The sequence below is a fragment of the Diadema antillarum genome, unplaced genomic scaffold (genome assembly GCF_040938485.1).
Source record: "Diadema antillarum isolate AM-2024a unplaced genomic scaffold, OU_Dant_1.0 seq00001472_RagTag, whole genome shotgun sequence".
Taxonomy (NCBI): Eukaryota; Metazoa; Echinodermata; class Echinoidea; order Diadematoida; family Diadematidae; genus Diadema; species Diadema antillarum.
This window is the reverse complement of record NW_027272211.1, coordinates 120,684-141,189: the sequence shown is the minus strand read 5'-3', so window position 1 is coordinate 141,189 and position 20,506 is coordinate 120,684. Positions and strand designations below refer to the sequence as shown.

The 20,506-nt window shown below is 37.9% G+C and overlaps 1 protein-coding gene across 1 annotated transcript; it reads right to left on the bottom strand.

The window, feature by feature from the left end:
* Positions 1-16,630: 16,630 nt before the first annotated feature.
* LOC139709815 (lactose-binding lectin l-2-like) lies at positions 16,631-20,236 on the bottom strand. The gene is made up of 2 exons (XM_071621777.1): positions 20,086-20,236; positions 16,631-17,034 (listed from the first exon to the last, which is right to left on the bottom strand). The coding sequence occupies exons 1-2, from the start codon at positions 20,234-20,236 to the stop codon at positions 16,631-16,633; spliced, it is 555 nt and encodes a 184-aa protein (XP_071477878.1).
* Between the last annotated feature and the right edge of the window lie 270 nt (positions 20,237-20,506).

The window sequence follows — 20,506 nt, the reverse complement described above, 5'->3', positions numbered from 1 at the left end:
ACATTTAAGATATATTTATATCGCACACGGTATGTGTATCTTATAAGCTATCAGTTGATTTTTTAAGCCCTGCATAGCATTATGTTTTCTTTTTTTTTTCTTTTTTGGAGGGGGGGGGGGGAGGGGGAGAGGGTTGCAGAGAAACGAGGAAATGCTTGATTCAACTAATGCATGATGGACAATGATATTAGGCCTGTAGTTCTGTGCTTACCTGGTAACGGGAATGTAAGAATGATGACAACAATCCGCAGGTTTACGTTTGCCTGCATAATAGAAAATGTCATACAGAGTTACAGCCGTATTTGACAAAAGGAAGCAAGTGACATAAAATCCGAATTTTAGTTATTGATTTATCATAATTCACATAAGGAGCTTTTCTTCCAGGCCAAATTTTATGCAGAAACACTCATCCTACTAAGAGATATTTAAGATAAGTCATCATGATAGTCCATTGACGTCAGTGGCATGACAGACACATTTTGCTCTTTTACGAGAAATGTCACTTTTTCACTTGATTCCTTTTGTTAAAGTAGGGCAGCAGTAGTTCATGTGCTGTTCTCTCTTCACCACTCGCTTAGAAATAACCTCTAGGAGTCTTGAGTAATAATATTATTAAAGTATTATTTCTGTGTATAGTGATACGTTCTATGCTCATGTGTGCTGTTGTAGATATATGTTTATAAATCATTAAAGTACATCGGGGAATGCAAAAGTTCCTGCTTCACAATGCAAAGGAATGTGAAATAATTTCAACAGAGGTTCTTGTACAACACAGCACATTCCGATTCATGAGATATAACACTCCCGCAAAGGTTTTAATCGAGGTGATGGCCACACCCGATCGGCTCGTCAGTATCTACCAAAAACGGGACGATAACCTTCTGTACACATGAGCAGGCGATAACAATTTCCCCATGGATCCGTGCGATATTTCACTGGCGATCACCATAATTGTAGACGTTAAATTGGTATAATCTCTTTTCCAGTCGTTTTTCTTTTATGTTGTTATATCTTTGCTTTCATGTGAAGAAGATATGATAATTTACCATTACTACTATGCAATGTTGATGCTATGGAAACGTTTCCACTGAAAGAATCTCATTAATAACAAATGAAACAGTTGATGGATGACATCAACATGACGAAATTGGTGGTGAAGAAAATGAAGAGACTCTTCGACGTTCTGAGACTACGGCCTTTGTCCAGATAATGTTATAAGAGTTAGATCTCAAAATGTAGACTGAAAACAATCTTATCTACGAATCGATGAAATATACAAGTACAAATAATCTGATCTAAAAAAAAGCATTTTCAAAATACCTTTTCAAAGGTTTTCCATTCAAATTCGTCCCGAGAAACTCAAAGAATATAAATTCTAACTTCAATTTAGTCAATTGTCAATGCATTTTGTTCTTCATCAACCATTTTCAAAGACATCGCATTCAAAATCTTCGATTGTCATTGACCGCCCATCGACTGGAAAAAGTAAGAATCAAATCCGTCTTTGTTTGCACAATTTCATAAGTTTTTCAAACAAATTTGACGGATAGCATTGGTCTTTTAGTGTGAGGGTGAAGTAATTGTAAGGGTGGGATTTCACGGAGCACGCGAACGATTTGCGAAGGACGCGAATGACAAAATCCAACATTCGGAAAAGTTTTTCTCCGAATGTGTTCCGACAATGAAGCCGAAAACTATTGTTGCGCATTTTGTGCGAAGTTTCCACGACGTTTGTGCGAATGTCGTGTGTATCATTGCTAAAGTACAGCATGTTACGTACACGAAGAACACGCGACGGAAATGCGAACAACGAAATATTTCAAATAATCATGGGAGAAAATGTACCCAAGGAGAGGTGGAAGCTGTCTTGAGTTGAATCTTTTTTTTCTTTCCTCTATTTCTCCTTTCTTTTTCTCTCATTTCTCTATCGTGTGCTTGCCTACATTCTTTTTCCTAATACCTATCTCCACTAGAAACGAGCATTTGATTTCTTTTTTTCAGTTCCTCCGACACATAATCTCTATAGTTCATATGAAATTTTACATACTTAAGATTCATTTTAAGTGTATTCTGCGATTTTTTTGTATATCAAACATTTCTTTCTCTTTGCTAGTCTTTAATTTCTTTTGTTACTATAGTTGTTAATAATTCTTTGATGTTTAGATGTATGCTACGATTTTTATCTGTAGAAAACGTATAAGTCATACATCGCCCAAACGTGCGCTAAATGTTCGCGAGAATGTCTCAAAAGGTACGCGAACAGTTTGCGATTACGTCGTAAAATGATCGGAAAAACTTCGCAGATTTCGCGTAACATACGCGAGACATTCTCCAAAGTTTCGGAGTCTGTTTGGGGTTTCACGAACATTTTGCGAACATAGCGCGTGTCTTGCGAAGGTCTTGCGCATATGACGAGGCTTTAAAGACACTTTCGAGAACAATTCACGAGCAAATCACGACCAAGTGTGCGGAAAAGGTTCGTAGAAAATTTCAAACTTTTTTGAAATTCTCGCCGAAGTAAAAACGACATTCGCGAACAACTGACGACGCTTCCGAACCCTCACGTTCGTTTGGCGAACTTTTGCAGACTAAAATATGAATGCTGGATTTTGCCATTCGCGTCCTTCGCAAATCGTTCGCGTGCTCCGTGAAATCCCACCTTAAGCCTGCATTACCTCACTTTCTCCGGGTATGGGATCAGTAGAGATTATTTCTAAACCGTTAGCTTTACAATAGTACACACACACACACACACACACACACACACACACACACACACATACAAACACACTTTTCTCACAGAACACACTGAGGTAAACATAAGAATATGTACTGCCAAACAAATGAAAATAGTGATCGACCATTTCCAGGCAATGTTACGTGTGTGTAGAGTTAAGCTGGTATCTCACTGAGCAGGGAACGTTTGCGAACGTAGCGAATTTGAGATTCGCCAACTTTTCTGGCGAATGTTTGCGAAAAATCAAGGTTCGCTTCTGCCATTACCGACAGTTAGCGACTTTTAGCGATGTTTAGCGACAATTAGCAACACTTCAGCGAATGTTTGCGAAAGTGTTTGCGAAACACAGGTGGCGACTATTAGCGACTGTTAGCAAATGTTAACGACAATTTTGCGAATGTTAGCGACAGTTTTGCGAATATTAGCGACTGTTTGCAAATCCTTTGCGACAATTTGCGAATATTCTGGGCCCTAGAAAAGTACCAGGCGATTGTGTATAGTGAGACCCATTAAACGAACACACAACCTTTCACTGAATTCAGATCTCTTGTGACAACCGTTCAAGATGGATTTCCAGTATATGGAAATAGATTTCTGGCAGGAAGAGGCTCAACGTGCTGTTATCCTTGAAGAGCTGCTTTGCTAGGCTGCTGCTACAATATTGTGCAGCATAATAGAAAGAAGATAAAGAAAAACAAGAAAGGAAGAAGAAAAGGAAGACTGTTTGGGTCAGAGAGTGGTTGTTGCAGAGGACAGACTTTGGTCAATACAAACAGATTTTGCAGCAATTACATGATGGAGATGTCAAGAGCTTCAAGAACTTTCTTAGAGCGGAACCTTGCCTGTTTCAGGAGCTTTTATATAGGAGCCATATGGTTATTTGTTCGCTAGCAGTGGCGAATCAAATAAAAATGTTAGCGACACCGTATTACGACCGTTTGCGAATTCTTACGAGTGTTTTGCAACTGTTAGCAAAAATACAAATTCGCGAAGGTTCGCAAAGAAATTCTAAACGTGTTCAAAATTTCTTTGCGACAAGAAAAACTGCGACAATAAAAACCGTTTGCGAACTTTCTTGCAACTGTTAACGAACCTTTTGCAACCCTTAACGAACCCTGGCGAAATCCCAAAATCGCTACGTTCGCAAACGTTCGACGCTCAGTGAGATACCCCCTTTAAAGCCTACTTTGCCTTTATCATTTTGAAAAAAAAAAATATTTCATCTAATAACATAAAATCAAAAAGTAAGAGACCTCAAGTCCAACAGTTGTCACGACATGATTAAAATTGTCTTAACTGTTTTTGATAATCTCTGGCTGCCGTTTATCCTGCAGTCTCCTATGTGTGTGTGTGCGTGTGTGTGTGTATGTGTGTGTGTATGTGTGTGTGTGTGTCAGTGAGTATGTGTGAGCATTATTGTCAAACAAACGGCTTAGGAGTAACGTCTACTGATCTCGACACCGGGAGAAAGTGAGGTAATGCAGGCTAAAGGCCCCGTCACACTACAGCGAATGCCCAACGAATGCCAAGCGAAAGCCCAACGAATTCGAAAATGTGAAGACAGTTTGCATGTCTGACGTTCTTTGAATTCATTAGCTATTCATAGGGATTCGCAGAGATACGCTGGAGATTTTGAACATAAAATCGGCTCCAGCGTATCTCTGCGAATCCCGACGAATTCATAGCTGATGAATACAAAGAACGCCAAGCATGTTACGAACTATTCTAGTATTACCAGTGGATGTTAACATATCTTCAGATTTTCAAATATATTGGACATACGTTGGGCATTCGTTGGGCATTCGCTGTAGTGTGACGGGGCCTTTACAATAAGTTCATCCTCACACTAAAAGACTAATACTTCCCGACGAATTTGTTTGAAGCACTCATTAAAATGTGCGAACATGATTAAAGATTGTCTTTACTGTTTTAATGTTCTTTGACTGCCGTTTATCCTTCAATCTCCTGTGTGTGTATGTGTGTGTGTGTGTGTGTGTGTGTGTGTGTGTGTGTGTCAGCGTGCATGTGTGTGCATGTTTGGCTGTTTTTTGTGTGTGGGGTACGGTATAAGTGTGTGTATGTTACTTCTAAATGTGGAAAAAAGTGAACGGTTGCAGGAAAAATAAGACAACCAAGAAATCACAAGAGAAAAGAGATGAGACGAATTGGAAGGAAAATTTGACGAATAGAATCGTTAAAAGACGAAATTGCTTTTGCTGTTATGTGTGCAGCGAGTATGACGGACGAATTTGAATTGTAATCTAATTTCTAACCGCGAAAGATCTAACTGCTTGAATATGGAAAAATAACGAACTGATATAACTGTCACTCATTAACATGTATGATTATGTAAAAGTCATCAAAAACAACTAAGCATTAGGAATACAAGATGTAATGCCTGTTATGTCATTTCCTTAAGTATTCCATCATACGTAGTTTATAGAGCAGGAATATCTACGTTTTGTCCTGAAATCATAAACGGATGACACTGTAAATTCCATGGTGTAATAAGTATACCAGTTATTTCCAAGTTTATGAAAATACAATTTTGATACATGTGGAAAAAATTATGTAGCTAAATTGAGTAAAGGATAACAATCAATAAATTGGGATGACAAAAGCAGAATGAAATGTAAATGAAAAGACACAAAATCAATTGATGTTTTATTGAGAAAACGAGATCATATGTAAAAATGTGATGACATTCCCCATTGTGATGGCCTTGTCAACAAAGAAAGTGTAAATCAATATATAACAACAGAAATGGCTAATACAATCCATATCATATTGAGACAAATCAGTTATATGAAATGAGACAAGATTTTGAGACAAGATCCTTTTTTGGACAAAGCTGTTGATGTTTGTAGTTTCAATATACTCAAAAAAGGGTCCATTGTCAAATACTCTTCATACTGAAAAAAAAAAATGGGTCTTGAACTTCGTACTTTGAATGACAATGAATAAGAAAGCAACAATATAATATGACTATGACAGCCCTTTCTTTTTTGAGGGGAAGGGAAGGTGGTGTTACAGAAGGTTCGCATTACAAATTTGACACGAACGTGACATCGAAATGCTTTAGCTGAATTCATTTTCCTATAACATCCACATCACACCCTACACATGCCCTGTGGAAAATAAGTTTACTGGCTGTTTGTTTCGAAAAAATCGGCGCTGTTCCGATACACTGTTATCATTGTCTTTATAATACATCGCTCTGTTACCAAAGCAACCACCATATAGCTGAGTTACTAATGGCAAGTATTCGGCTGTTAACAGGCTGGAGCATGCGTACAAACAAGATATCATCACGCGGAACAACTGGCTAATCATTTATTTTACAACATACTGTAAGATTTAATATTCAGTATGCACATTACACCATCCACCAGTTTTCCTGCTCTCAGTGTTGAGTTGGCATAATCGAAATACTGGTGCTTTTTTACAGAAAGAAAAAAATAATAACTCAATGGAAAAGAAGCATATTCCAGCTGCTCAAGCAATAAAATACCTCGGATGTCTCATTATGTGCAAACAAAAGTTGGTTTTGTCCACTCTAAGTTAAAAATTATGTATGGCAGACTAATAGGAGAAGTTGCCACTTTTAGACGACCGTTTTAATGGCGTCATTTTTCGGGATACTTCCAGGTTATGTACTTCAAAAACAAATTGAAACACATTAATAATTTGTGAACATTTTTGATGAAAACAATTCTGAGATCCACAATATTTTCCCCGATAATTGGCATGATACGCCGTTTACATATTACCATAATATGTTGTCATCATGGCAACGGAGTTTTCAAAGCATTCGAAAAACGTCTTTCACAACTTCGTCCCAAAACTAATATTTAGTGTGACAACCTTCGTAAGCATTTTGTTTGAAAACTTTTTTCAATCCTAATATTTTCCCAATCAATCACCTTGATATGCTGTTACCAGGGCAAAACAGTTTTTGAGCCATGAAAAATTGTGACTTGCACATTTACCAAAGGCCAATGTGCGCGTAAAATTTCTTGATCACTGCTCGACAAATCCGGAAGTACCTCGGTTACCACAAACAATAACGTGATTTATAGTCATAATATGTCGTCACCATGGCAACGCAGTTTCAAATACATTCAAAAAAAGAATGTCTTGCATCTCAATCGCAAACCAATGTGTGTGTTTCTAAACGTTGTGAGCCTTAGTAAAATTTGAGAAGACTTGCAACGAGCCGATTCGATACCGCGAGTTGTGGACCGGCTTTTACAACCAAACTAGAAGTCGACTTATCGGCTTTTGCGAACAAAACTCTTCTTATGTTATAGTATTTCTTGTATCTCTTCTTCCATTTACCCAAACATTTCAGGTGAGTTAGAGAAAACATAACAAAACAATTAATACACCTACGCAGGATTTATTGTGGTGGTTCCAAAGGCTTTCCTCACCAAGTTTCATTCAGAATATTACGAAAATGTTAATTCTTCCTCCAAAACGTCAGTGTAACAATTTTAAATCTTTTGTCAAAAAGAAGAGAGAAGAGAGAATTGGACTTACCATGGTTGTTTCGTGCGTGAGTGTGACTACATGTTTCACGTTAGCGTGTGCGGTGGGCTGAGTGGCGTTTTGTGATTGGATATCGACGGTGTGTTTGTGTGTGTGTGTGTGTGTGTGTGTGTGGATGTGGGTGTGTGAATGTGTTTATGGGTGTTGCTCTGTGTTCCGAACTCGGAGGTATCAATTGTGCTGGGATTCCGACGTTTATGGTGGAGAACACACTTATTTTAAGCAATTCGTTTACAGTTGGGCCCACTGATATACAAAACTCAACATGGGGGAGGGGGGGGGGGGGGGCTGGAGGAAGAGTTTGGCACAAAACGTCTCATATCAAACAATTGTAAATGATGACAGGACATTGACAGACTGTCGCCCGAAGATTGTGATAATAGAGCCTCGTGTTATTTACTATATAAATATGAAATATAATGATTTCTTTTATTGTCATTTATCCATTGATTTATTATTTATATTTTTTCCTCTATAGGGCCTATGTATGTTTGCGAAAACTAAAGCACTTTCCCAAAAAATGTTGTATGATAATGGCAGTCGAAAACAAAAACTGTTTGCAACATTAACATTTTCAGTTGTTTTCACAGAATTTACCTTATGCCACTACAAGTTATGAGTAGCAGTCTCCACATACACTATAGTCGTTTGGCAAGGCCTCATTGCTGAGGAATGAGACCAGCGTGTGTAAGGTTCACTCGTTTCCTCGAAGTTAGTCTCTTTTTCAGCCGCGAAGCCTTGTCAAAAGGTTGCGAAACTGGGTCGTGATCACTGTAGTATAGGTGTATTGCACCGACTCTGTTTGCGGGATCCGACAAGATATGAGGCTCGTATACCACGTACAAGAAATATCTGGCGTGCTATAAAAGCTGGAACAATTCAAGATTCAAGATTCAAGATTGAAGATTCAATTTATTTTTATATTCATCAATAAACACAGAAAGTACATACAATGTATATGCAGGACATGTTTGTAATAACTGCACAAACGTTAATTGAATAAAATACATGTGAAAATGAATTACAATGAATTAAACAAAATAGTATTCTTTCTCTCAAATATATAAGTATGCAAATTGTAATCAGAGACTCCAACCCAAAGCACCTTCTGATCTGGAGATTCTCCCGCCCGAAACCCCTAGCAAACGGGAGACTCCAGGTTGATGTGTATGAAGCGCGAAGTTCCCAGGGTTCTTGATGCTCTCTGGTGCTATTAAAGGCTTTTTTTTCAACATACAAAAGCAATAAGTAAGAAATCCTTTCCAACGGGAGATACAGAGCCAGTGCGAGAGAAATTAAATCTCAAACGGGAGAACGGGAGATTTTGCAAAAATTGGTTTTCGGCGGGAGATCTCCCGTCGAAAACGGGAGAGTTGGAGTCTCTGTGTAATAGCAGATCAAGGATGGGAATGGAAAGTGGCCCACTAAAAAGCAGAGCTTGTATGATTTAGGACCGTCTGGATACACTTAGAACAGCAAATAATGAATTAACGAAGCTACAAACCTATATAAAGCAAATGAAACAAACCAATGTCTACTGACATGAAATAAAATTTTGGGAAGGAGAGAAAAAAAGAGAAGAAAAATAAAAAAAGAAAAAGAATATAACTACAGCGCGTGTCATCGTGGACACAAGCGCATAGAGTGGCGCTGTCAATGAAAACTTTTGCTACCTAGAATAGCCCTATGCACCTCCATTGCAAGTCTGAATAAAATCCGATAAGAAATGTGGTTGAGAGAACACATCCAAGAAATCTGACATGGCGCAATCACCACAAACTGTGCGTAAATAACCATTATTGCAATTTTTAACCTAGTCGGGGTGACCTTTGACCCTGTAAAGAAGGAACAGTGGGAGCAGCATTATTATTAGATAGGCTCTATGAATTAGAAATAGGGCGTGCTCCGTTCGGGGATACAATAATTTCCGGGTTACACAGAGTTAGTACGCTCGTATCGTATAGTATGTAGGACTACATCATATCAGAATGGATCAGTTTGCGTTGTCTAAACATAGCATCGCTTATCATTGTCAGTTGGTTATACCAGAACTAGATGTCGTTTTTGTCTGTCTGTCTGTTTTGTCTATTTTTCTGTCTTTTTTTTTGGAGGGGGAGTGTTACAATAGGGCATGTACTATGATATTGAGTTATTGTTTTCATAACTGTGTATATTTAGTGATGCTCTTTGAAAGATTATGCACTGGTTTTATTTGCTGTAGATCGACTAAATGGAATGTGTGAAATGTGAGGAAAAGCAGATGATGTGGATTGCGTCCTATAGCAGTTTGTGTTGTCCAAAAGTACAGATTTCTTTTCGTGCGTACCTCGATCCTATGCGTTGGTTGGTTTTCTGAGCGTTTTTTTTTTTTCATTGATTTGATTTGTTGCACATAACTTTGAAGAAAAAAAAATTATAAGCGTTTTTCTATTGCAAGAAAATATTTGCAAAATAAATTATGTAATTGTTCGATGATTTACAAATTAAAATTGCCCAAAAAAAGTCATATCAAAACGCATGGATGGGGGTAGGGGGTGGGAGGGGTGTCTATCTTGCTCATGTGGGAGTGTTTCTTTGTCAGTATTGAAAATTGAACGATCTTGCAGTGCACGTACAGCTCTGATGAAATATTTAGGAAATATGCAATTAACATGCAAGACGATTCACTTTCTTTCCAAGTTCTACGAAAAAGGTCCAAACAAACTATACTCAGTAATTTCAGATTTCTAATGCACTTTGGATAGAATAGAGCGTTTTTCCTTTAGATAACATCTTTGTAATTCCCCCAAAACAAATTTGTTGCTGCACAAGACGCATCTACATCACAGGATCACAAAACCGCCAAATAAAGAAAAGACTGAGATACACTAACGTTAATCAATATTGATTTGAATTTTCAACCTTTGTTGCTCTATCTCATTTTGGAAAGTAAACATTACTATTTTGCATCACTTTTTATAATCAAGCATAAAGACGCTCCATTGAATTCCCTTACACAGGGGATCCCCTGAAAAGGAGATATGAAGAACCCTTGGTTAAATTTTTCTGCAAAGAAAAGAAATGTGTTATATTATTATTGATATGAATTATGCATAGAAATAAATAGACACAAAGTATAAGACTTTCCCGCAGAACTTATTACATGGCAGCCTTTAAAAATGGTACTGGAAACAAATCAGCCACTTGGAAAGCTGTTAATGAGACTATTGGTCAGCAAACAAACAAACAAACAAAAGATGTCTGCATTTCAAATCATATGTGACGGACAAACGCTCTGTAATCCAAGAGATGTATCACGGTGTTTGAATAAGTAATTTGTTAATATAGGTCCTAATCAAGCTTCAAAAATAGATCCTACACAGATTTACAAACAGATATCTTGAAACTTATTCCAATGTACAAAAAAAAAAGACTCCTCTCTTGTTTCCAATCACCGTTATATCTCTATTCTTCCTAGTCTCGCTAAGGTAATAGAAAGGCTTGTTTATAACAGACTGTATGATTTTTTTTTATTCACAAAGATATACTGAACCAAGATCCATATAGCTCCAGGAAATGTCATTCTACGGATATGGCACGAGCCAAATTGTGTCGACTACCTTCGCTAAGCAAAAACATGTCAAGGCATTCGACACTCTTGATCACACTATCCGTATTCGTAAATTGCAGCGCTGTGGAGTTCGTGGCATTCCACTCGAATGGTTCAAGATTTTCTATCGAATATGAAGCTATATGTGTACAATTCATCTGTGTAAACTCTGACGTATTACCTATGGAATGTGGCGTTCCACAATTATCCATACAGGGACCGCTACTATTTTTAGTGTATATAAATGTGACACTGCACCTCAAAACAAACAAAAAGTCGCTAGACATGAATTTTAAGTTGAGACCATATTCTGAAAGAGCAGACTTTAAGCTTTAAAATGACGTATAACTCAAATCAAATGGACTCTGCTAACCTAAATATCTAAATATCTAAATATAATCTAAATAATCTAAATAATCTAAATATTGGAAAGAAAGCACAAACTAAGGAAAAGTGTGAAACGAGAAAAGAGGTCCTGAAGTACAGTGTCTATTCAAGCGCTTAAAGGGGACCTCCGGATGATTTTCAGACTTTTACATTTGAACAACTATAAATTAGTCAAACTGAGTACAGAGTTTCAGAATTTATAGTGATTGGGATAAGTAATGAGAATGTTTTCAAAATTTATTATGAATTGCAATGAACAAGGATGATGACATGACAGCCTCACCATAAGAATGCATGAGTTGGGGCTCAAGGAAGCAGAACAAAAGAAGAAGGTATGCATGGATTTTTCACAGGTGAACTTGATGAGCAAGCGGTATTGTAATGGAATTACACTGCTACATTTCTGAAATATATGAGGCTCTGATGTCATCATCACTGTTCAGTGTAATTTGTTTAAGATTTTCAATTTATTGGTTTCTCTGCTCAAGGACCACAATAAATTCCACGGATCTATACATGGAGCTGTTGATTTATGTACTACATGATGTGAAATTATGAAAATCGTCCGGAATGCCCCTTTAATCTTTACCAAACCGTGCTGGCTGTGCAATGAATGGGACAAAAAATAGGAAGTAAACCATCAGAGTAACAACAATGAAGGAATTATCAGATTAAACTGAAATTAAACATGCCTCATTGACACATTCTGTCCATAATTAATGCCAACGTTTAAAGTAGTAGCACTATCCTTTCAAAAGTTATTAGAGTCGAAGGTAAAGAGTGTGGACAAGGTTTTTCAGAAATGAAAAAGGGATTCTAAAGACACACCTAATCACACTATTCTACAAAAAATGTTCGAGATAAACTGCTAAAAAACACACTTTCCTGCCTGTTTTATGATCCCAAATTTTAGCATAATATAAAGGAAGACTCGCTCTTTCAGAAATTATGAAAAAGTCAAGTTCGGCTAGGTTTACCCATTTCACTTATTTTCAGTCCTCACGCAAAATCAGTGTGTGCGACTTCTATGTTCGTTTTGAGGTGCACGGTCACAAATGATATTTCAAACTCATCTATGTCACTGCAATAAATCATATTTGCCTATGAAACCAATGCATTCTGTTCCAATTCTGACTTATATTCACTCCTTAGAACTCTTCATACTCAACTACCAAAATTATCTTCATGGTTTAACAGTAATAGAATATCACTCAACTTAAAAAGACAAATTTTATCTACTTTTATACTAAAAAAGAAAGAGTATAAAAATGAAATGCAACATGTGATATCATGGTGGATGATGTATTCTTGGAACAAAAAGAAAGCGTCAAATTTCTCGGCAAAAATTTATTAATGAAAATATGAAATTGAACACTCATGTGCAATAAATCTCTGATAAAGTGTCTTGTAAGGTTAGTATACTCCATAAGCTTAAGTATTATGTCCGTAAGAATATTTTTTTATGCTTTATAACTCCTTGACATTGTCGCGCATCTTATATTGCAATATATTGCATAGGCAACTTCAAAAAGTATATTGATAGTATATTACTTCTACAAAAGATAGCTGTACGTATATGCACCAACTCAGTTTATCGAGACAATTCAGATCCTTCATTGGCAAAATTAAGAACATTCAAGGTATCAAAATGACATTTTTTTTTTTGCAAGACTCACTCTAAATATTTCTCTATATAGTTTTCAATTGCCGTTTTCCTTTGTCTCATAATTTCAATTGCACAAGTACTATATACATTCCTATCGGACAAGAATATGTGCTACATTTCATGTATATATAACCTTAAAACTGTGATAGATCTGAACTCTATCAGACACACCCGACCCGATGTTTGGAACCCTCTTCCTTCTGAAAGTTGAAGTCAACGGTTCATGTAATCATTGATTTTAAGGAAAGGTGTAAAACCAATGTTACTCCCTGGAGATACATAATTTTATTGTCGTTGTTATTGTATCATACACGAAATTCGTTTATAGAAATATCGCAACATGTAAATCTATCAAGTAATCATATAACCGATTAAGAGTTGTACCTGCTCACCTGTTACCTCGAAAAGAAAATATTTTGCCATACCTTGTTGATCAGTGATCAACCTGAACTAACTTTGTGTAAGACCTCTCTTTTCTCTTTTTCTTTTTTCCATCCATTCTCTACGCAAGTTATCCCTCCCTCTTTTTTTTCCGATTTCCAATTTGTTTTATCTATGAGGGCTGCACGCAAACTTAAGTACATACAAGCTGTAGTCATTCTATATTATTCATTGTATTGCTGATGCGTTTGGTTGTACATTTTAGGAAATGATTATTTGTTAACAACTTGTATTTATGTATGTATGCCACCAACAATGTATATATATATTTATACATGTATATGTATGTTCATGTACAATAATGATACAGAAACCAATCAACCAATCAATAAATAAATTTGTATCACACTTGTCTCAGAGGCTCACGAAGGCGAAATAATAGATTACACTAAAATGACTTCTGAATTTGATACGCAGACGACGGACGTTGAACAATCAACCCCTCATTTCAATATTGGGCTCAGATGGGCTTCAAATAGACGACTATTGTGAAATATTGTTTAATGAATCGATTTGTGGACACATGGAAACATTTGGCCTGTCGATTATGCAGTAGACTGCTGCATTCCACACATTTTGAAAGTACACTGTAAGCCCCTGTTTTGCTTACATTTCGTTTGAAATCCAAGTCCGTTGCCTGCAAATGCACTGAAACCCTTCAAGAAAGAAAACATCATATCCTTGACGACTAAATGCAGAATATTATGGTTCATAATAAGCAATGAAATAAAATATAAATCGTTCAAAGCAATGCACCTTGTACATATAGATAATAGTCTCCACTCGAATAAGCGACGATAATTAGACTTATGAAATTCGATGGAAATGATCAAGGAGATTTTTCAACACTTTTAAGGGTCATATTTGCCGTACTGCCGTATTCATCCGTGTACATCCGTGTACATCCGGGAACATCCGGGAGGTCAAAAACATCCGGGTTCATCCATTGGCACAGAAATCCAGGATGGTCTGACTGGCTGCCGTGTAGCTGCCGTGTTGTCCGTGTAGATGCCGCGCTCTTCCGGCCTCATCCGTGTTGCTGCTGTGATGATATTATGTGTACACTCATATCAACGCTCGTCGACACTTCATCGAGGTCGAAACTATTCCGGATCTCCCCGGATCATTGAGGATCCGTGTTTACATGTGATTGCGGCCTCCCTTCCGGATCACCCCGGATCTGATCCGGGTTGATCCGAGGAGAGATCTGTGTTGACGCATTGGAGATCCTTGAACATCTGTGTATGTATGTGTACATCTGGGGACATCCGGGAGGTCAACACTGCAACTTTTACAGGTCAAAAACATCCTGCTTCATCCGGGGATTGCCGTATTGGCGCAGCAATCCAGGATGTTTCAAGTGGTTGCCGTGTAGCTACCGTGTAGCTGCCGTGAAGATGCCGTGTTTGTCCATATAGACGCCTCGCTCGTCCGGCCTTATCCGTGTAGCTGTCGTGTTGATACCGTGTGTACCGTCATATCAGTGCTCGTCGACACTCCATCGAGGTAGAAACTATCCTGGATCTCCCCGGATTTCTCCGGATCTCCCCGGATCACCGTGTAGATCCCTGAGGATCTGTCTTTACATATGACTGGGCCCTTAGGCACATTAATGCTTCATTAATAATACATGATGGATTCCCTGGGCACCCCTAGTCTTAATTCATGATAAATTTGTGCACGTAAAAAAAAAAACACGTAAGCATATATTTCCATGTGCTTACATACACTACATTTCAAGATTAATAAAGTCTAGCTGTGATAGTGGAATTTTTCATATATAACAGAGCATTCAAACCCTTGCCATAATTGTTCAGGACCATTGTCTGGGTCTAAACCACACACTCTTATACACTGACCCCTCTGCAAAAAAAAAAAAAAAAAAAAAAAAAAAAAAAAAAAAAAAAACATTTTTGTACAGAGCATTGAAAATAGAGCAAAACCTTAAACCTAACTTAAGAATGAATCCTGAATTCAATGAAACTGATTTATGCTTTTGAAACCTAACTTAAGAATAAATCCTGAATTCAATGAAACTGATTTATGCTTTCATATTCAAATTACCTTCAACAAAATTGTACACTATTCAGCTCTTGTTCATATCAATGCCAGTGTTATCTGATATATGCAGTGATATAAAAAAAAAAGATAATCCAACGTTAGAGGACTACTTTTTTATAATTGTCAGCTATGTAGACCTCAATGTTGGTTGTGAGGAGAGGGGAACTCTTCCTTTTTCAATCGATACCTAATCATGTCGACAAAATTAATGTCATTCGTGCCTAAGCAACTGAACTCTAAAGACAACAATGACAAATTGCACTTTTTACAAGTTTTGCGTGTTATTGTGAAGGAACAATGCATATCTCACTGCATGGATGAAACCTGTCATTGAAAGTGCTCATATCATCAGCCCAGCCTGCACAAATGCAGATTCGTGTTTAGGGTTTCTTCTAACCATGGTTAAAACCTTCAACATGGCTAGTTTATCGATAACGTGGTCCATCTTATAAAGACTAAACCATTATCCATTTTCTCTCTTTATATTTAAGACATGGTTTGTCACTGGGAGCTATGTGTTGAATATAAACAGAGAAAAATGGACTGTTACATGGGATGGCCTCTGTGGGAGTGACCAAGTTATCAGACAGATGGCCATGTCAAATGTTATGGACTATAATGATGTTAGAAAACCCCTAAACACAAACCTTCATTCGAACATGCTGGCCTACTTAGCCACTTTCACTGACAGATCTCATGCATGCAGTGAGACATGCTCTGTTCCTTCACAATAAAATACAAACTTGGAAAAGGGCAGTTTGTCATTGTTGTCTTTAAAGTTCATGTGCTCAGTCATGCATGACATTTGTCGACATGATTAGGTATCGATTTACAGAGGAAAAGTTCCCCTTTCTATACAACTAACTTTGAGCTCATCGACAATTATGAAATAGTACTTAGCCCTACAAAGTTGGATTACATTTTTTTTATACGAAGTGTAATTTTTGAACTGTAAAAGATCAAAAGTGGGAGATGATTTTTTTTTTGTAACACAAAGTATAAGATTCACGAAATTGGAAATGATATATGACACTTATGTAGATATTCCTGTGGCCCGTAGGTAATGTTGAGAATATTGCTATGAATTGAAATAAGTCCACAAGCATTCGCATAAATACAATTCTCTTGAATTTCTTTTCGCCGCTCTATCTTAGAGACGTTAGTAAACTCGGTGGTATATCTTCAATGACTTTCATGTGGTTCAGAGATTGAGTTCGCAGAGGTATGAGAAGGATCTGTCGCAAAAGACATCGTAGAAATTATTACCATCTGTTGTTATGCAATCCTCTCTATTATAGGAATCGTTTGGTTCGCCGGGACTCCACAAACTGCTGGACAGGGGTAGAGCGCCGCCAAAGCCAATCCAAGTAAAAGTTCCCTCACTGTCGCGGTCATTCAAGCCTGTCCATACAAAGTGGTTAACGGAAGCTGACGTCAAATATTCCCTCACTGACGTCATCTCTTCGGGAGTCTGAATGGCTGCTAGATATCCACCAAGTTGAACACAGGAGTCCCTCGCAGCGGTCCATGTCACAGCGTTGGATTGGTAAAGATAGCACGATTCGCTCTCAGAGTAACGCCGAGACCATCCCTCTGGACACTGGGCTGTTGGGACAATATCAAAACAATAAGTTGAAAGAAAACAAAAATGGAGCTAGAAAATACAGCTTATGTAACACTGCCTGAATAATTACTGAGCTTAGCTTAATAGTCCCCAAACTCCATAATTTGGCAGATTACACACAGATGTCCCTTCTTTGGTAGGTTTCACGGATTTGATCTTCACTGCCTCTCCGAATTCGGAACATTATTTTAGAAGGAGTTGTTTAAAAAGAAAAATCGATACCAAACGAGAAGATGCGTTGTCATGTCTGCACATATAAGATATGGACAGCGTGTATATTATAATAGAAGGCAAACTACGTAGCACTTCTCTAACTTTTGAACATCCACATCTCTCATACCCCATATCTCCATATATCTAGTCTTCATACTTGATTATATGATTATATACGGTAGTACATTCTCACTTTCGACCGTTAAGTACATATTCTCTTGAAGAGGAACCATGCTCAAAGATAACTGTAAAAATAGTGAATCGATCTAAATTTAATTTCAGTGTATGAAACCATAACTTCTTACCCACATCTTACAGAAAATCCCACCCGATTTGTTTCAGTGGTCAGAGAGAAATGGGGATCTTTGTAGAGCATGTCAAGAATCCCTCACCTCCGAGTTATGTCAACTATGTTTACACATTGATATATAGTTCCAATCTCGAGCATTTACGAATTCTTATCATAACTATTGTTCACATTTTGTGTATTTAATAATACTTAACATCGATTATATGGATTCAAATTTTTACAGTGATTGTTTCTATCCCTAACTCATATTTAGGAACTATTTCAAAGCACTAAGGCTGGATTTTTGTTTCATCTGCAAAAGGTAAAATATGTCTTTAAATCTCTTACCCCAAAATTGCATTCAGACATTTTAATCATAATTACAATTTGTATTGAAATTTGAGGGAACACACTGTGGGCCTATTATATAATATGGCTTCGATTCTGGAACGCATACCAACAAAGCACGTTTTTCCGATGAAATTCCTGCTGCAATGGCATTCGAAGTCGACCAATGTCTCCGAACAGTTTCCTCTATTTCCACAAGGATTAGGTATGCATGCTGTTTGAAAGAGGAAAGTGGTATGCTTAATCATCGAAGACGAAATTTTGATAAACGCTCTATCATATTCCATTTCATTTATTATTATTTTTCACAGGTTGTAGCAATTCCCTCGTACATTGCTCATCGGCTGTTTTTATATCCACAACGAATATGATTATGAAGACTAACAATGTCATGGCATTTCTCTCCCGAGGACTGCAATGTGAGGAAGAGTGAAAACTTCTTAAACTGCATAATGTCTAATTTTGAAATTATCACCTGTTGAACGTTAAAACAAAAGCCAACTATGCAATTTTACGAAAGCCCCGTGCATGGTTGACTATGCAACTATCAGAACGGTACAGGCCAGTGTTGAGTGTTTGAGTATTTGTGTTCCAACAATTTTTTTCTATTATAATACTGTAATCTATGAAAGTACGATGACGATATCCAAATACTCCGCAAAGGTGATGGCGAATCTCCCTCACACCAGCCCTATTTTAACAGACCTTACCGTGACAACGTCGCAACAACGTCCGAAGGACACAATTCCTCATAAAACAGCAGCAGCAGCAACTACAACACATTCTCTCTCACACACACACACACACACACACACACACACACACACCAAAAAAAAGAAAATATAATAATATAAATGATATATAATTTTTAAAAAGTAAAACGCATGGGAGATAGTGAGGGGTACCGTTTTAACAGAAGTGTCACACCGAAAGCTATATATTCGGGTACTTCCACGGAGGGGGTGTTGTCTACTGATACAACTAACGCCTACTGGCCAGCACCGCCTAATGTTCCAGGTTGTGCACATACAATCACTGACCTCAACTACATTTTGCTACAGTCACACACGGCCGGATTTCGAACTGGGTCCATAAAAAAAAAAAAAAAAAACACGTATCGACATGGTACGAGCCGCAGAGACCAGCATTGACCCGCATCGTAACCCTTGTCCATTCCATGATGTTTCCGGGGGTTACGTTACGGCGGTGAAAAATTGTTTGTCATGTTCAATTTTTTTTTTCACGGATTTAAATTCCGTATTACTCTCCGACCTGACCAGGTTCAAATCACATTGACTCTCATCGACCCTCTGCAACCCGCAGGGTAAGACCGTAATGGACCCTTGCCGCATACCGCATTGCCTTCATGCAACGGTTGATGACAAGGTTTACATCCGGGTCGGTAAGGGTATAAAAGCGGGTTGACACGGATCGATATAGGGGTCGAAAAGGATTCAGTTAAGGAATTAAAGCGGATTTTTATACGGTTCGATAGGGGTCAATACGGGTCTCTACTGCTCGAACCGGGGCGACACGGCTTTAATTTCTTATGGACCCGGCTTGAAATCCAGCCGTGTGTGACTGTATCACAAATTACCCTCCATTCCGGGACTACTTTGACTCAATTTCATCCGGATCAAATCCGGATCAAATCCGTTTTGTGACCCGTCTGTGTGTGACTGTAGCATGGAGATCAGTGGCTGCAATCCACGAACGTGTGGCATGTTAATACTTCGTTGTCTGCAGTGCTGCGCGTGTAGGTTGAGGGTATCAAAGGAATGTTAACTGATGTTGCATTCTTATAGAAAGATTGTCAGGGGAGTGTCGCAGTAATGTCTGGGTAACGCTGGGGTAGAATTTGGCAAAAGTTACCGTGACAACGTCCGCATAATTTTATTTTTTTTTTATTTATTTTTTTTTTACGTGGACCGTTTTCAAAAGCAGATTAAAAAAGGCAACAAAAACCCTTACACTACCCGGACGTTACCGCAGTAACTCTTGTTGAAACACTGTTAAAACGGGATCGATTCAGTCAAATATGTAATAAAAATATGCGAATGAAATATAATGCTAGCTTTATGCAGCAAACTGGACAACTAAACCCGATGTGGTACTAAGCCTAGTATCCCTCCTTGGAGAGCACCGTACTCAAATAGCTGTCTAGTCACCAACAGTATAGTACCTGGGTGGGCGCAGTAATAATTGGTCATCCCTCTGGCCTCCCTAGGAACCAGGACGTCATAATTAGGATGGTCAAGTGGGACGTACTTCGGAGTCAGCCTGACGTAGCCGCCAGTCCTTTCGGAGAATACTTTCGGACACGCGTCTTTCATTTCGCGATGAACATTACGACACGAATCCCCGTTTGATTCACAAATTCCTGTTAGACATCAGAGATTCTTTATTATATCATAAGGGATAGAACTTAGAAAATACAAACAATGTGGACAATGTGACGACATTGATCGTGTTTCATTAATCATAATTCACGTATTAAATATAATGATACACAGGAATACTGTAGGTATAATCTTGGAGCGGCTATAATAGGCCTATACTTCAGGGTATCATGATGATCATATCACTGTGCATAAACAGTGTTA

Bases quoted from the DNA above. Each gene is read 5' to 3' on its own strand.
- LOC139709815 (XM_071621777.1), bottom strand. From the start codon at position 20,236: ATGAAAGACGCGTGTCCGAAAGTATTCTCCGAAAGGACTGGCGGCTAC. The intron at 17,035-20,085 runs GTACTATACTGT...TTGTCCCAACAG, and splicing joins TTATTACTGCGCCCACCCAG to CCCAGTGTCCAGAGGGATGG.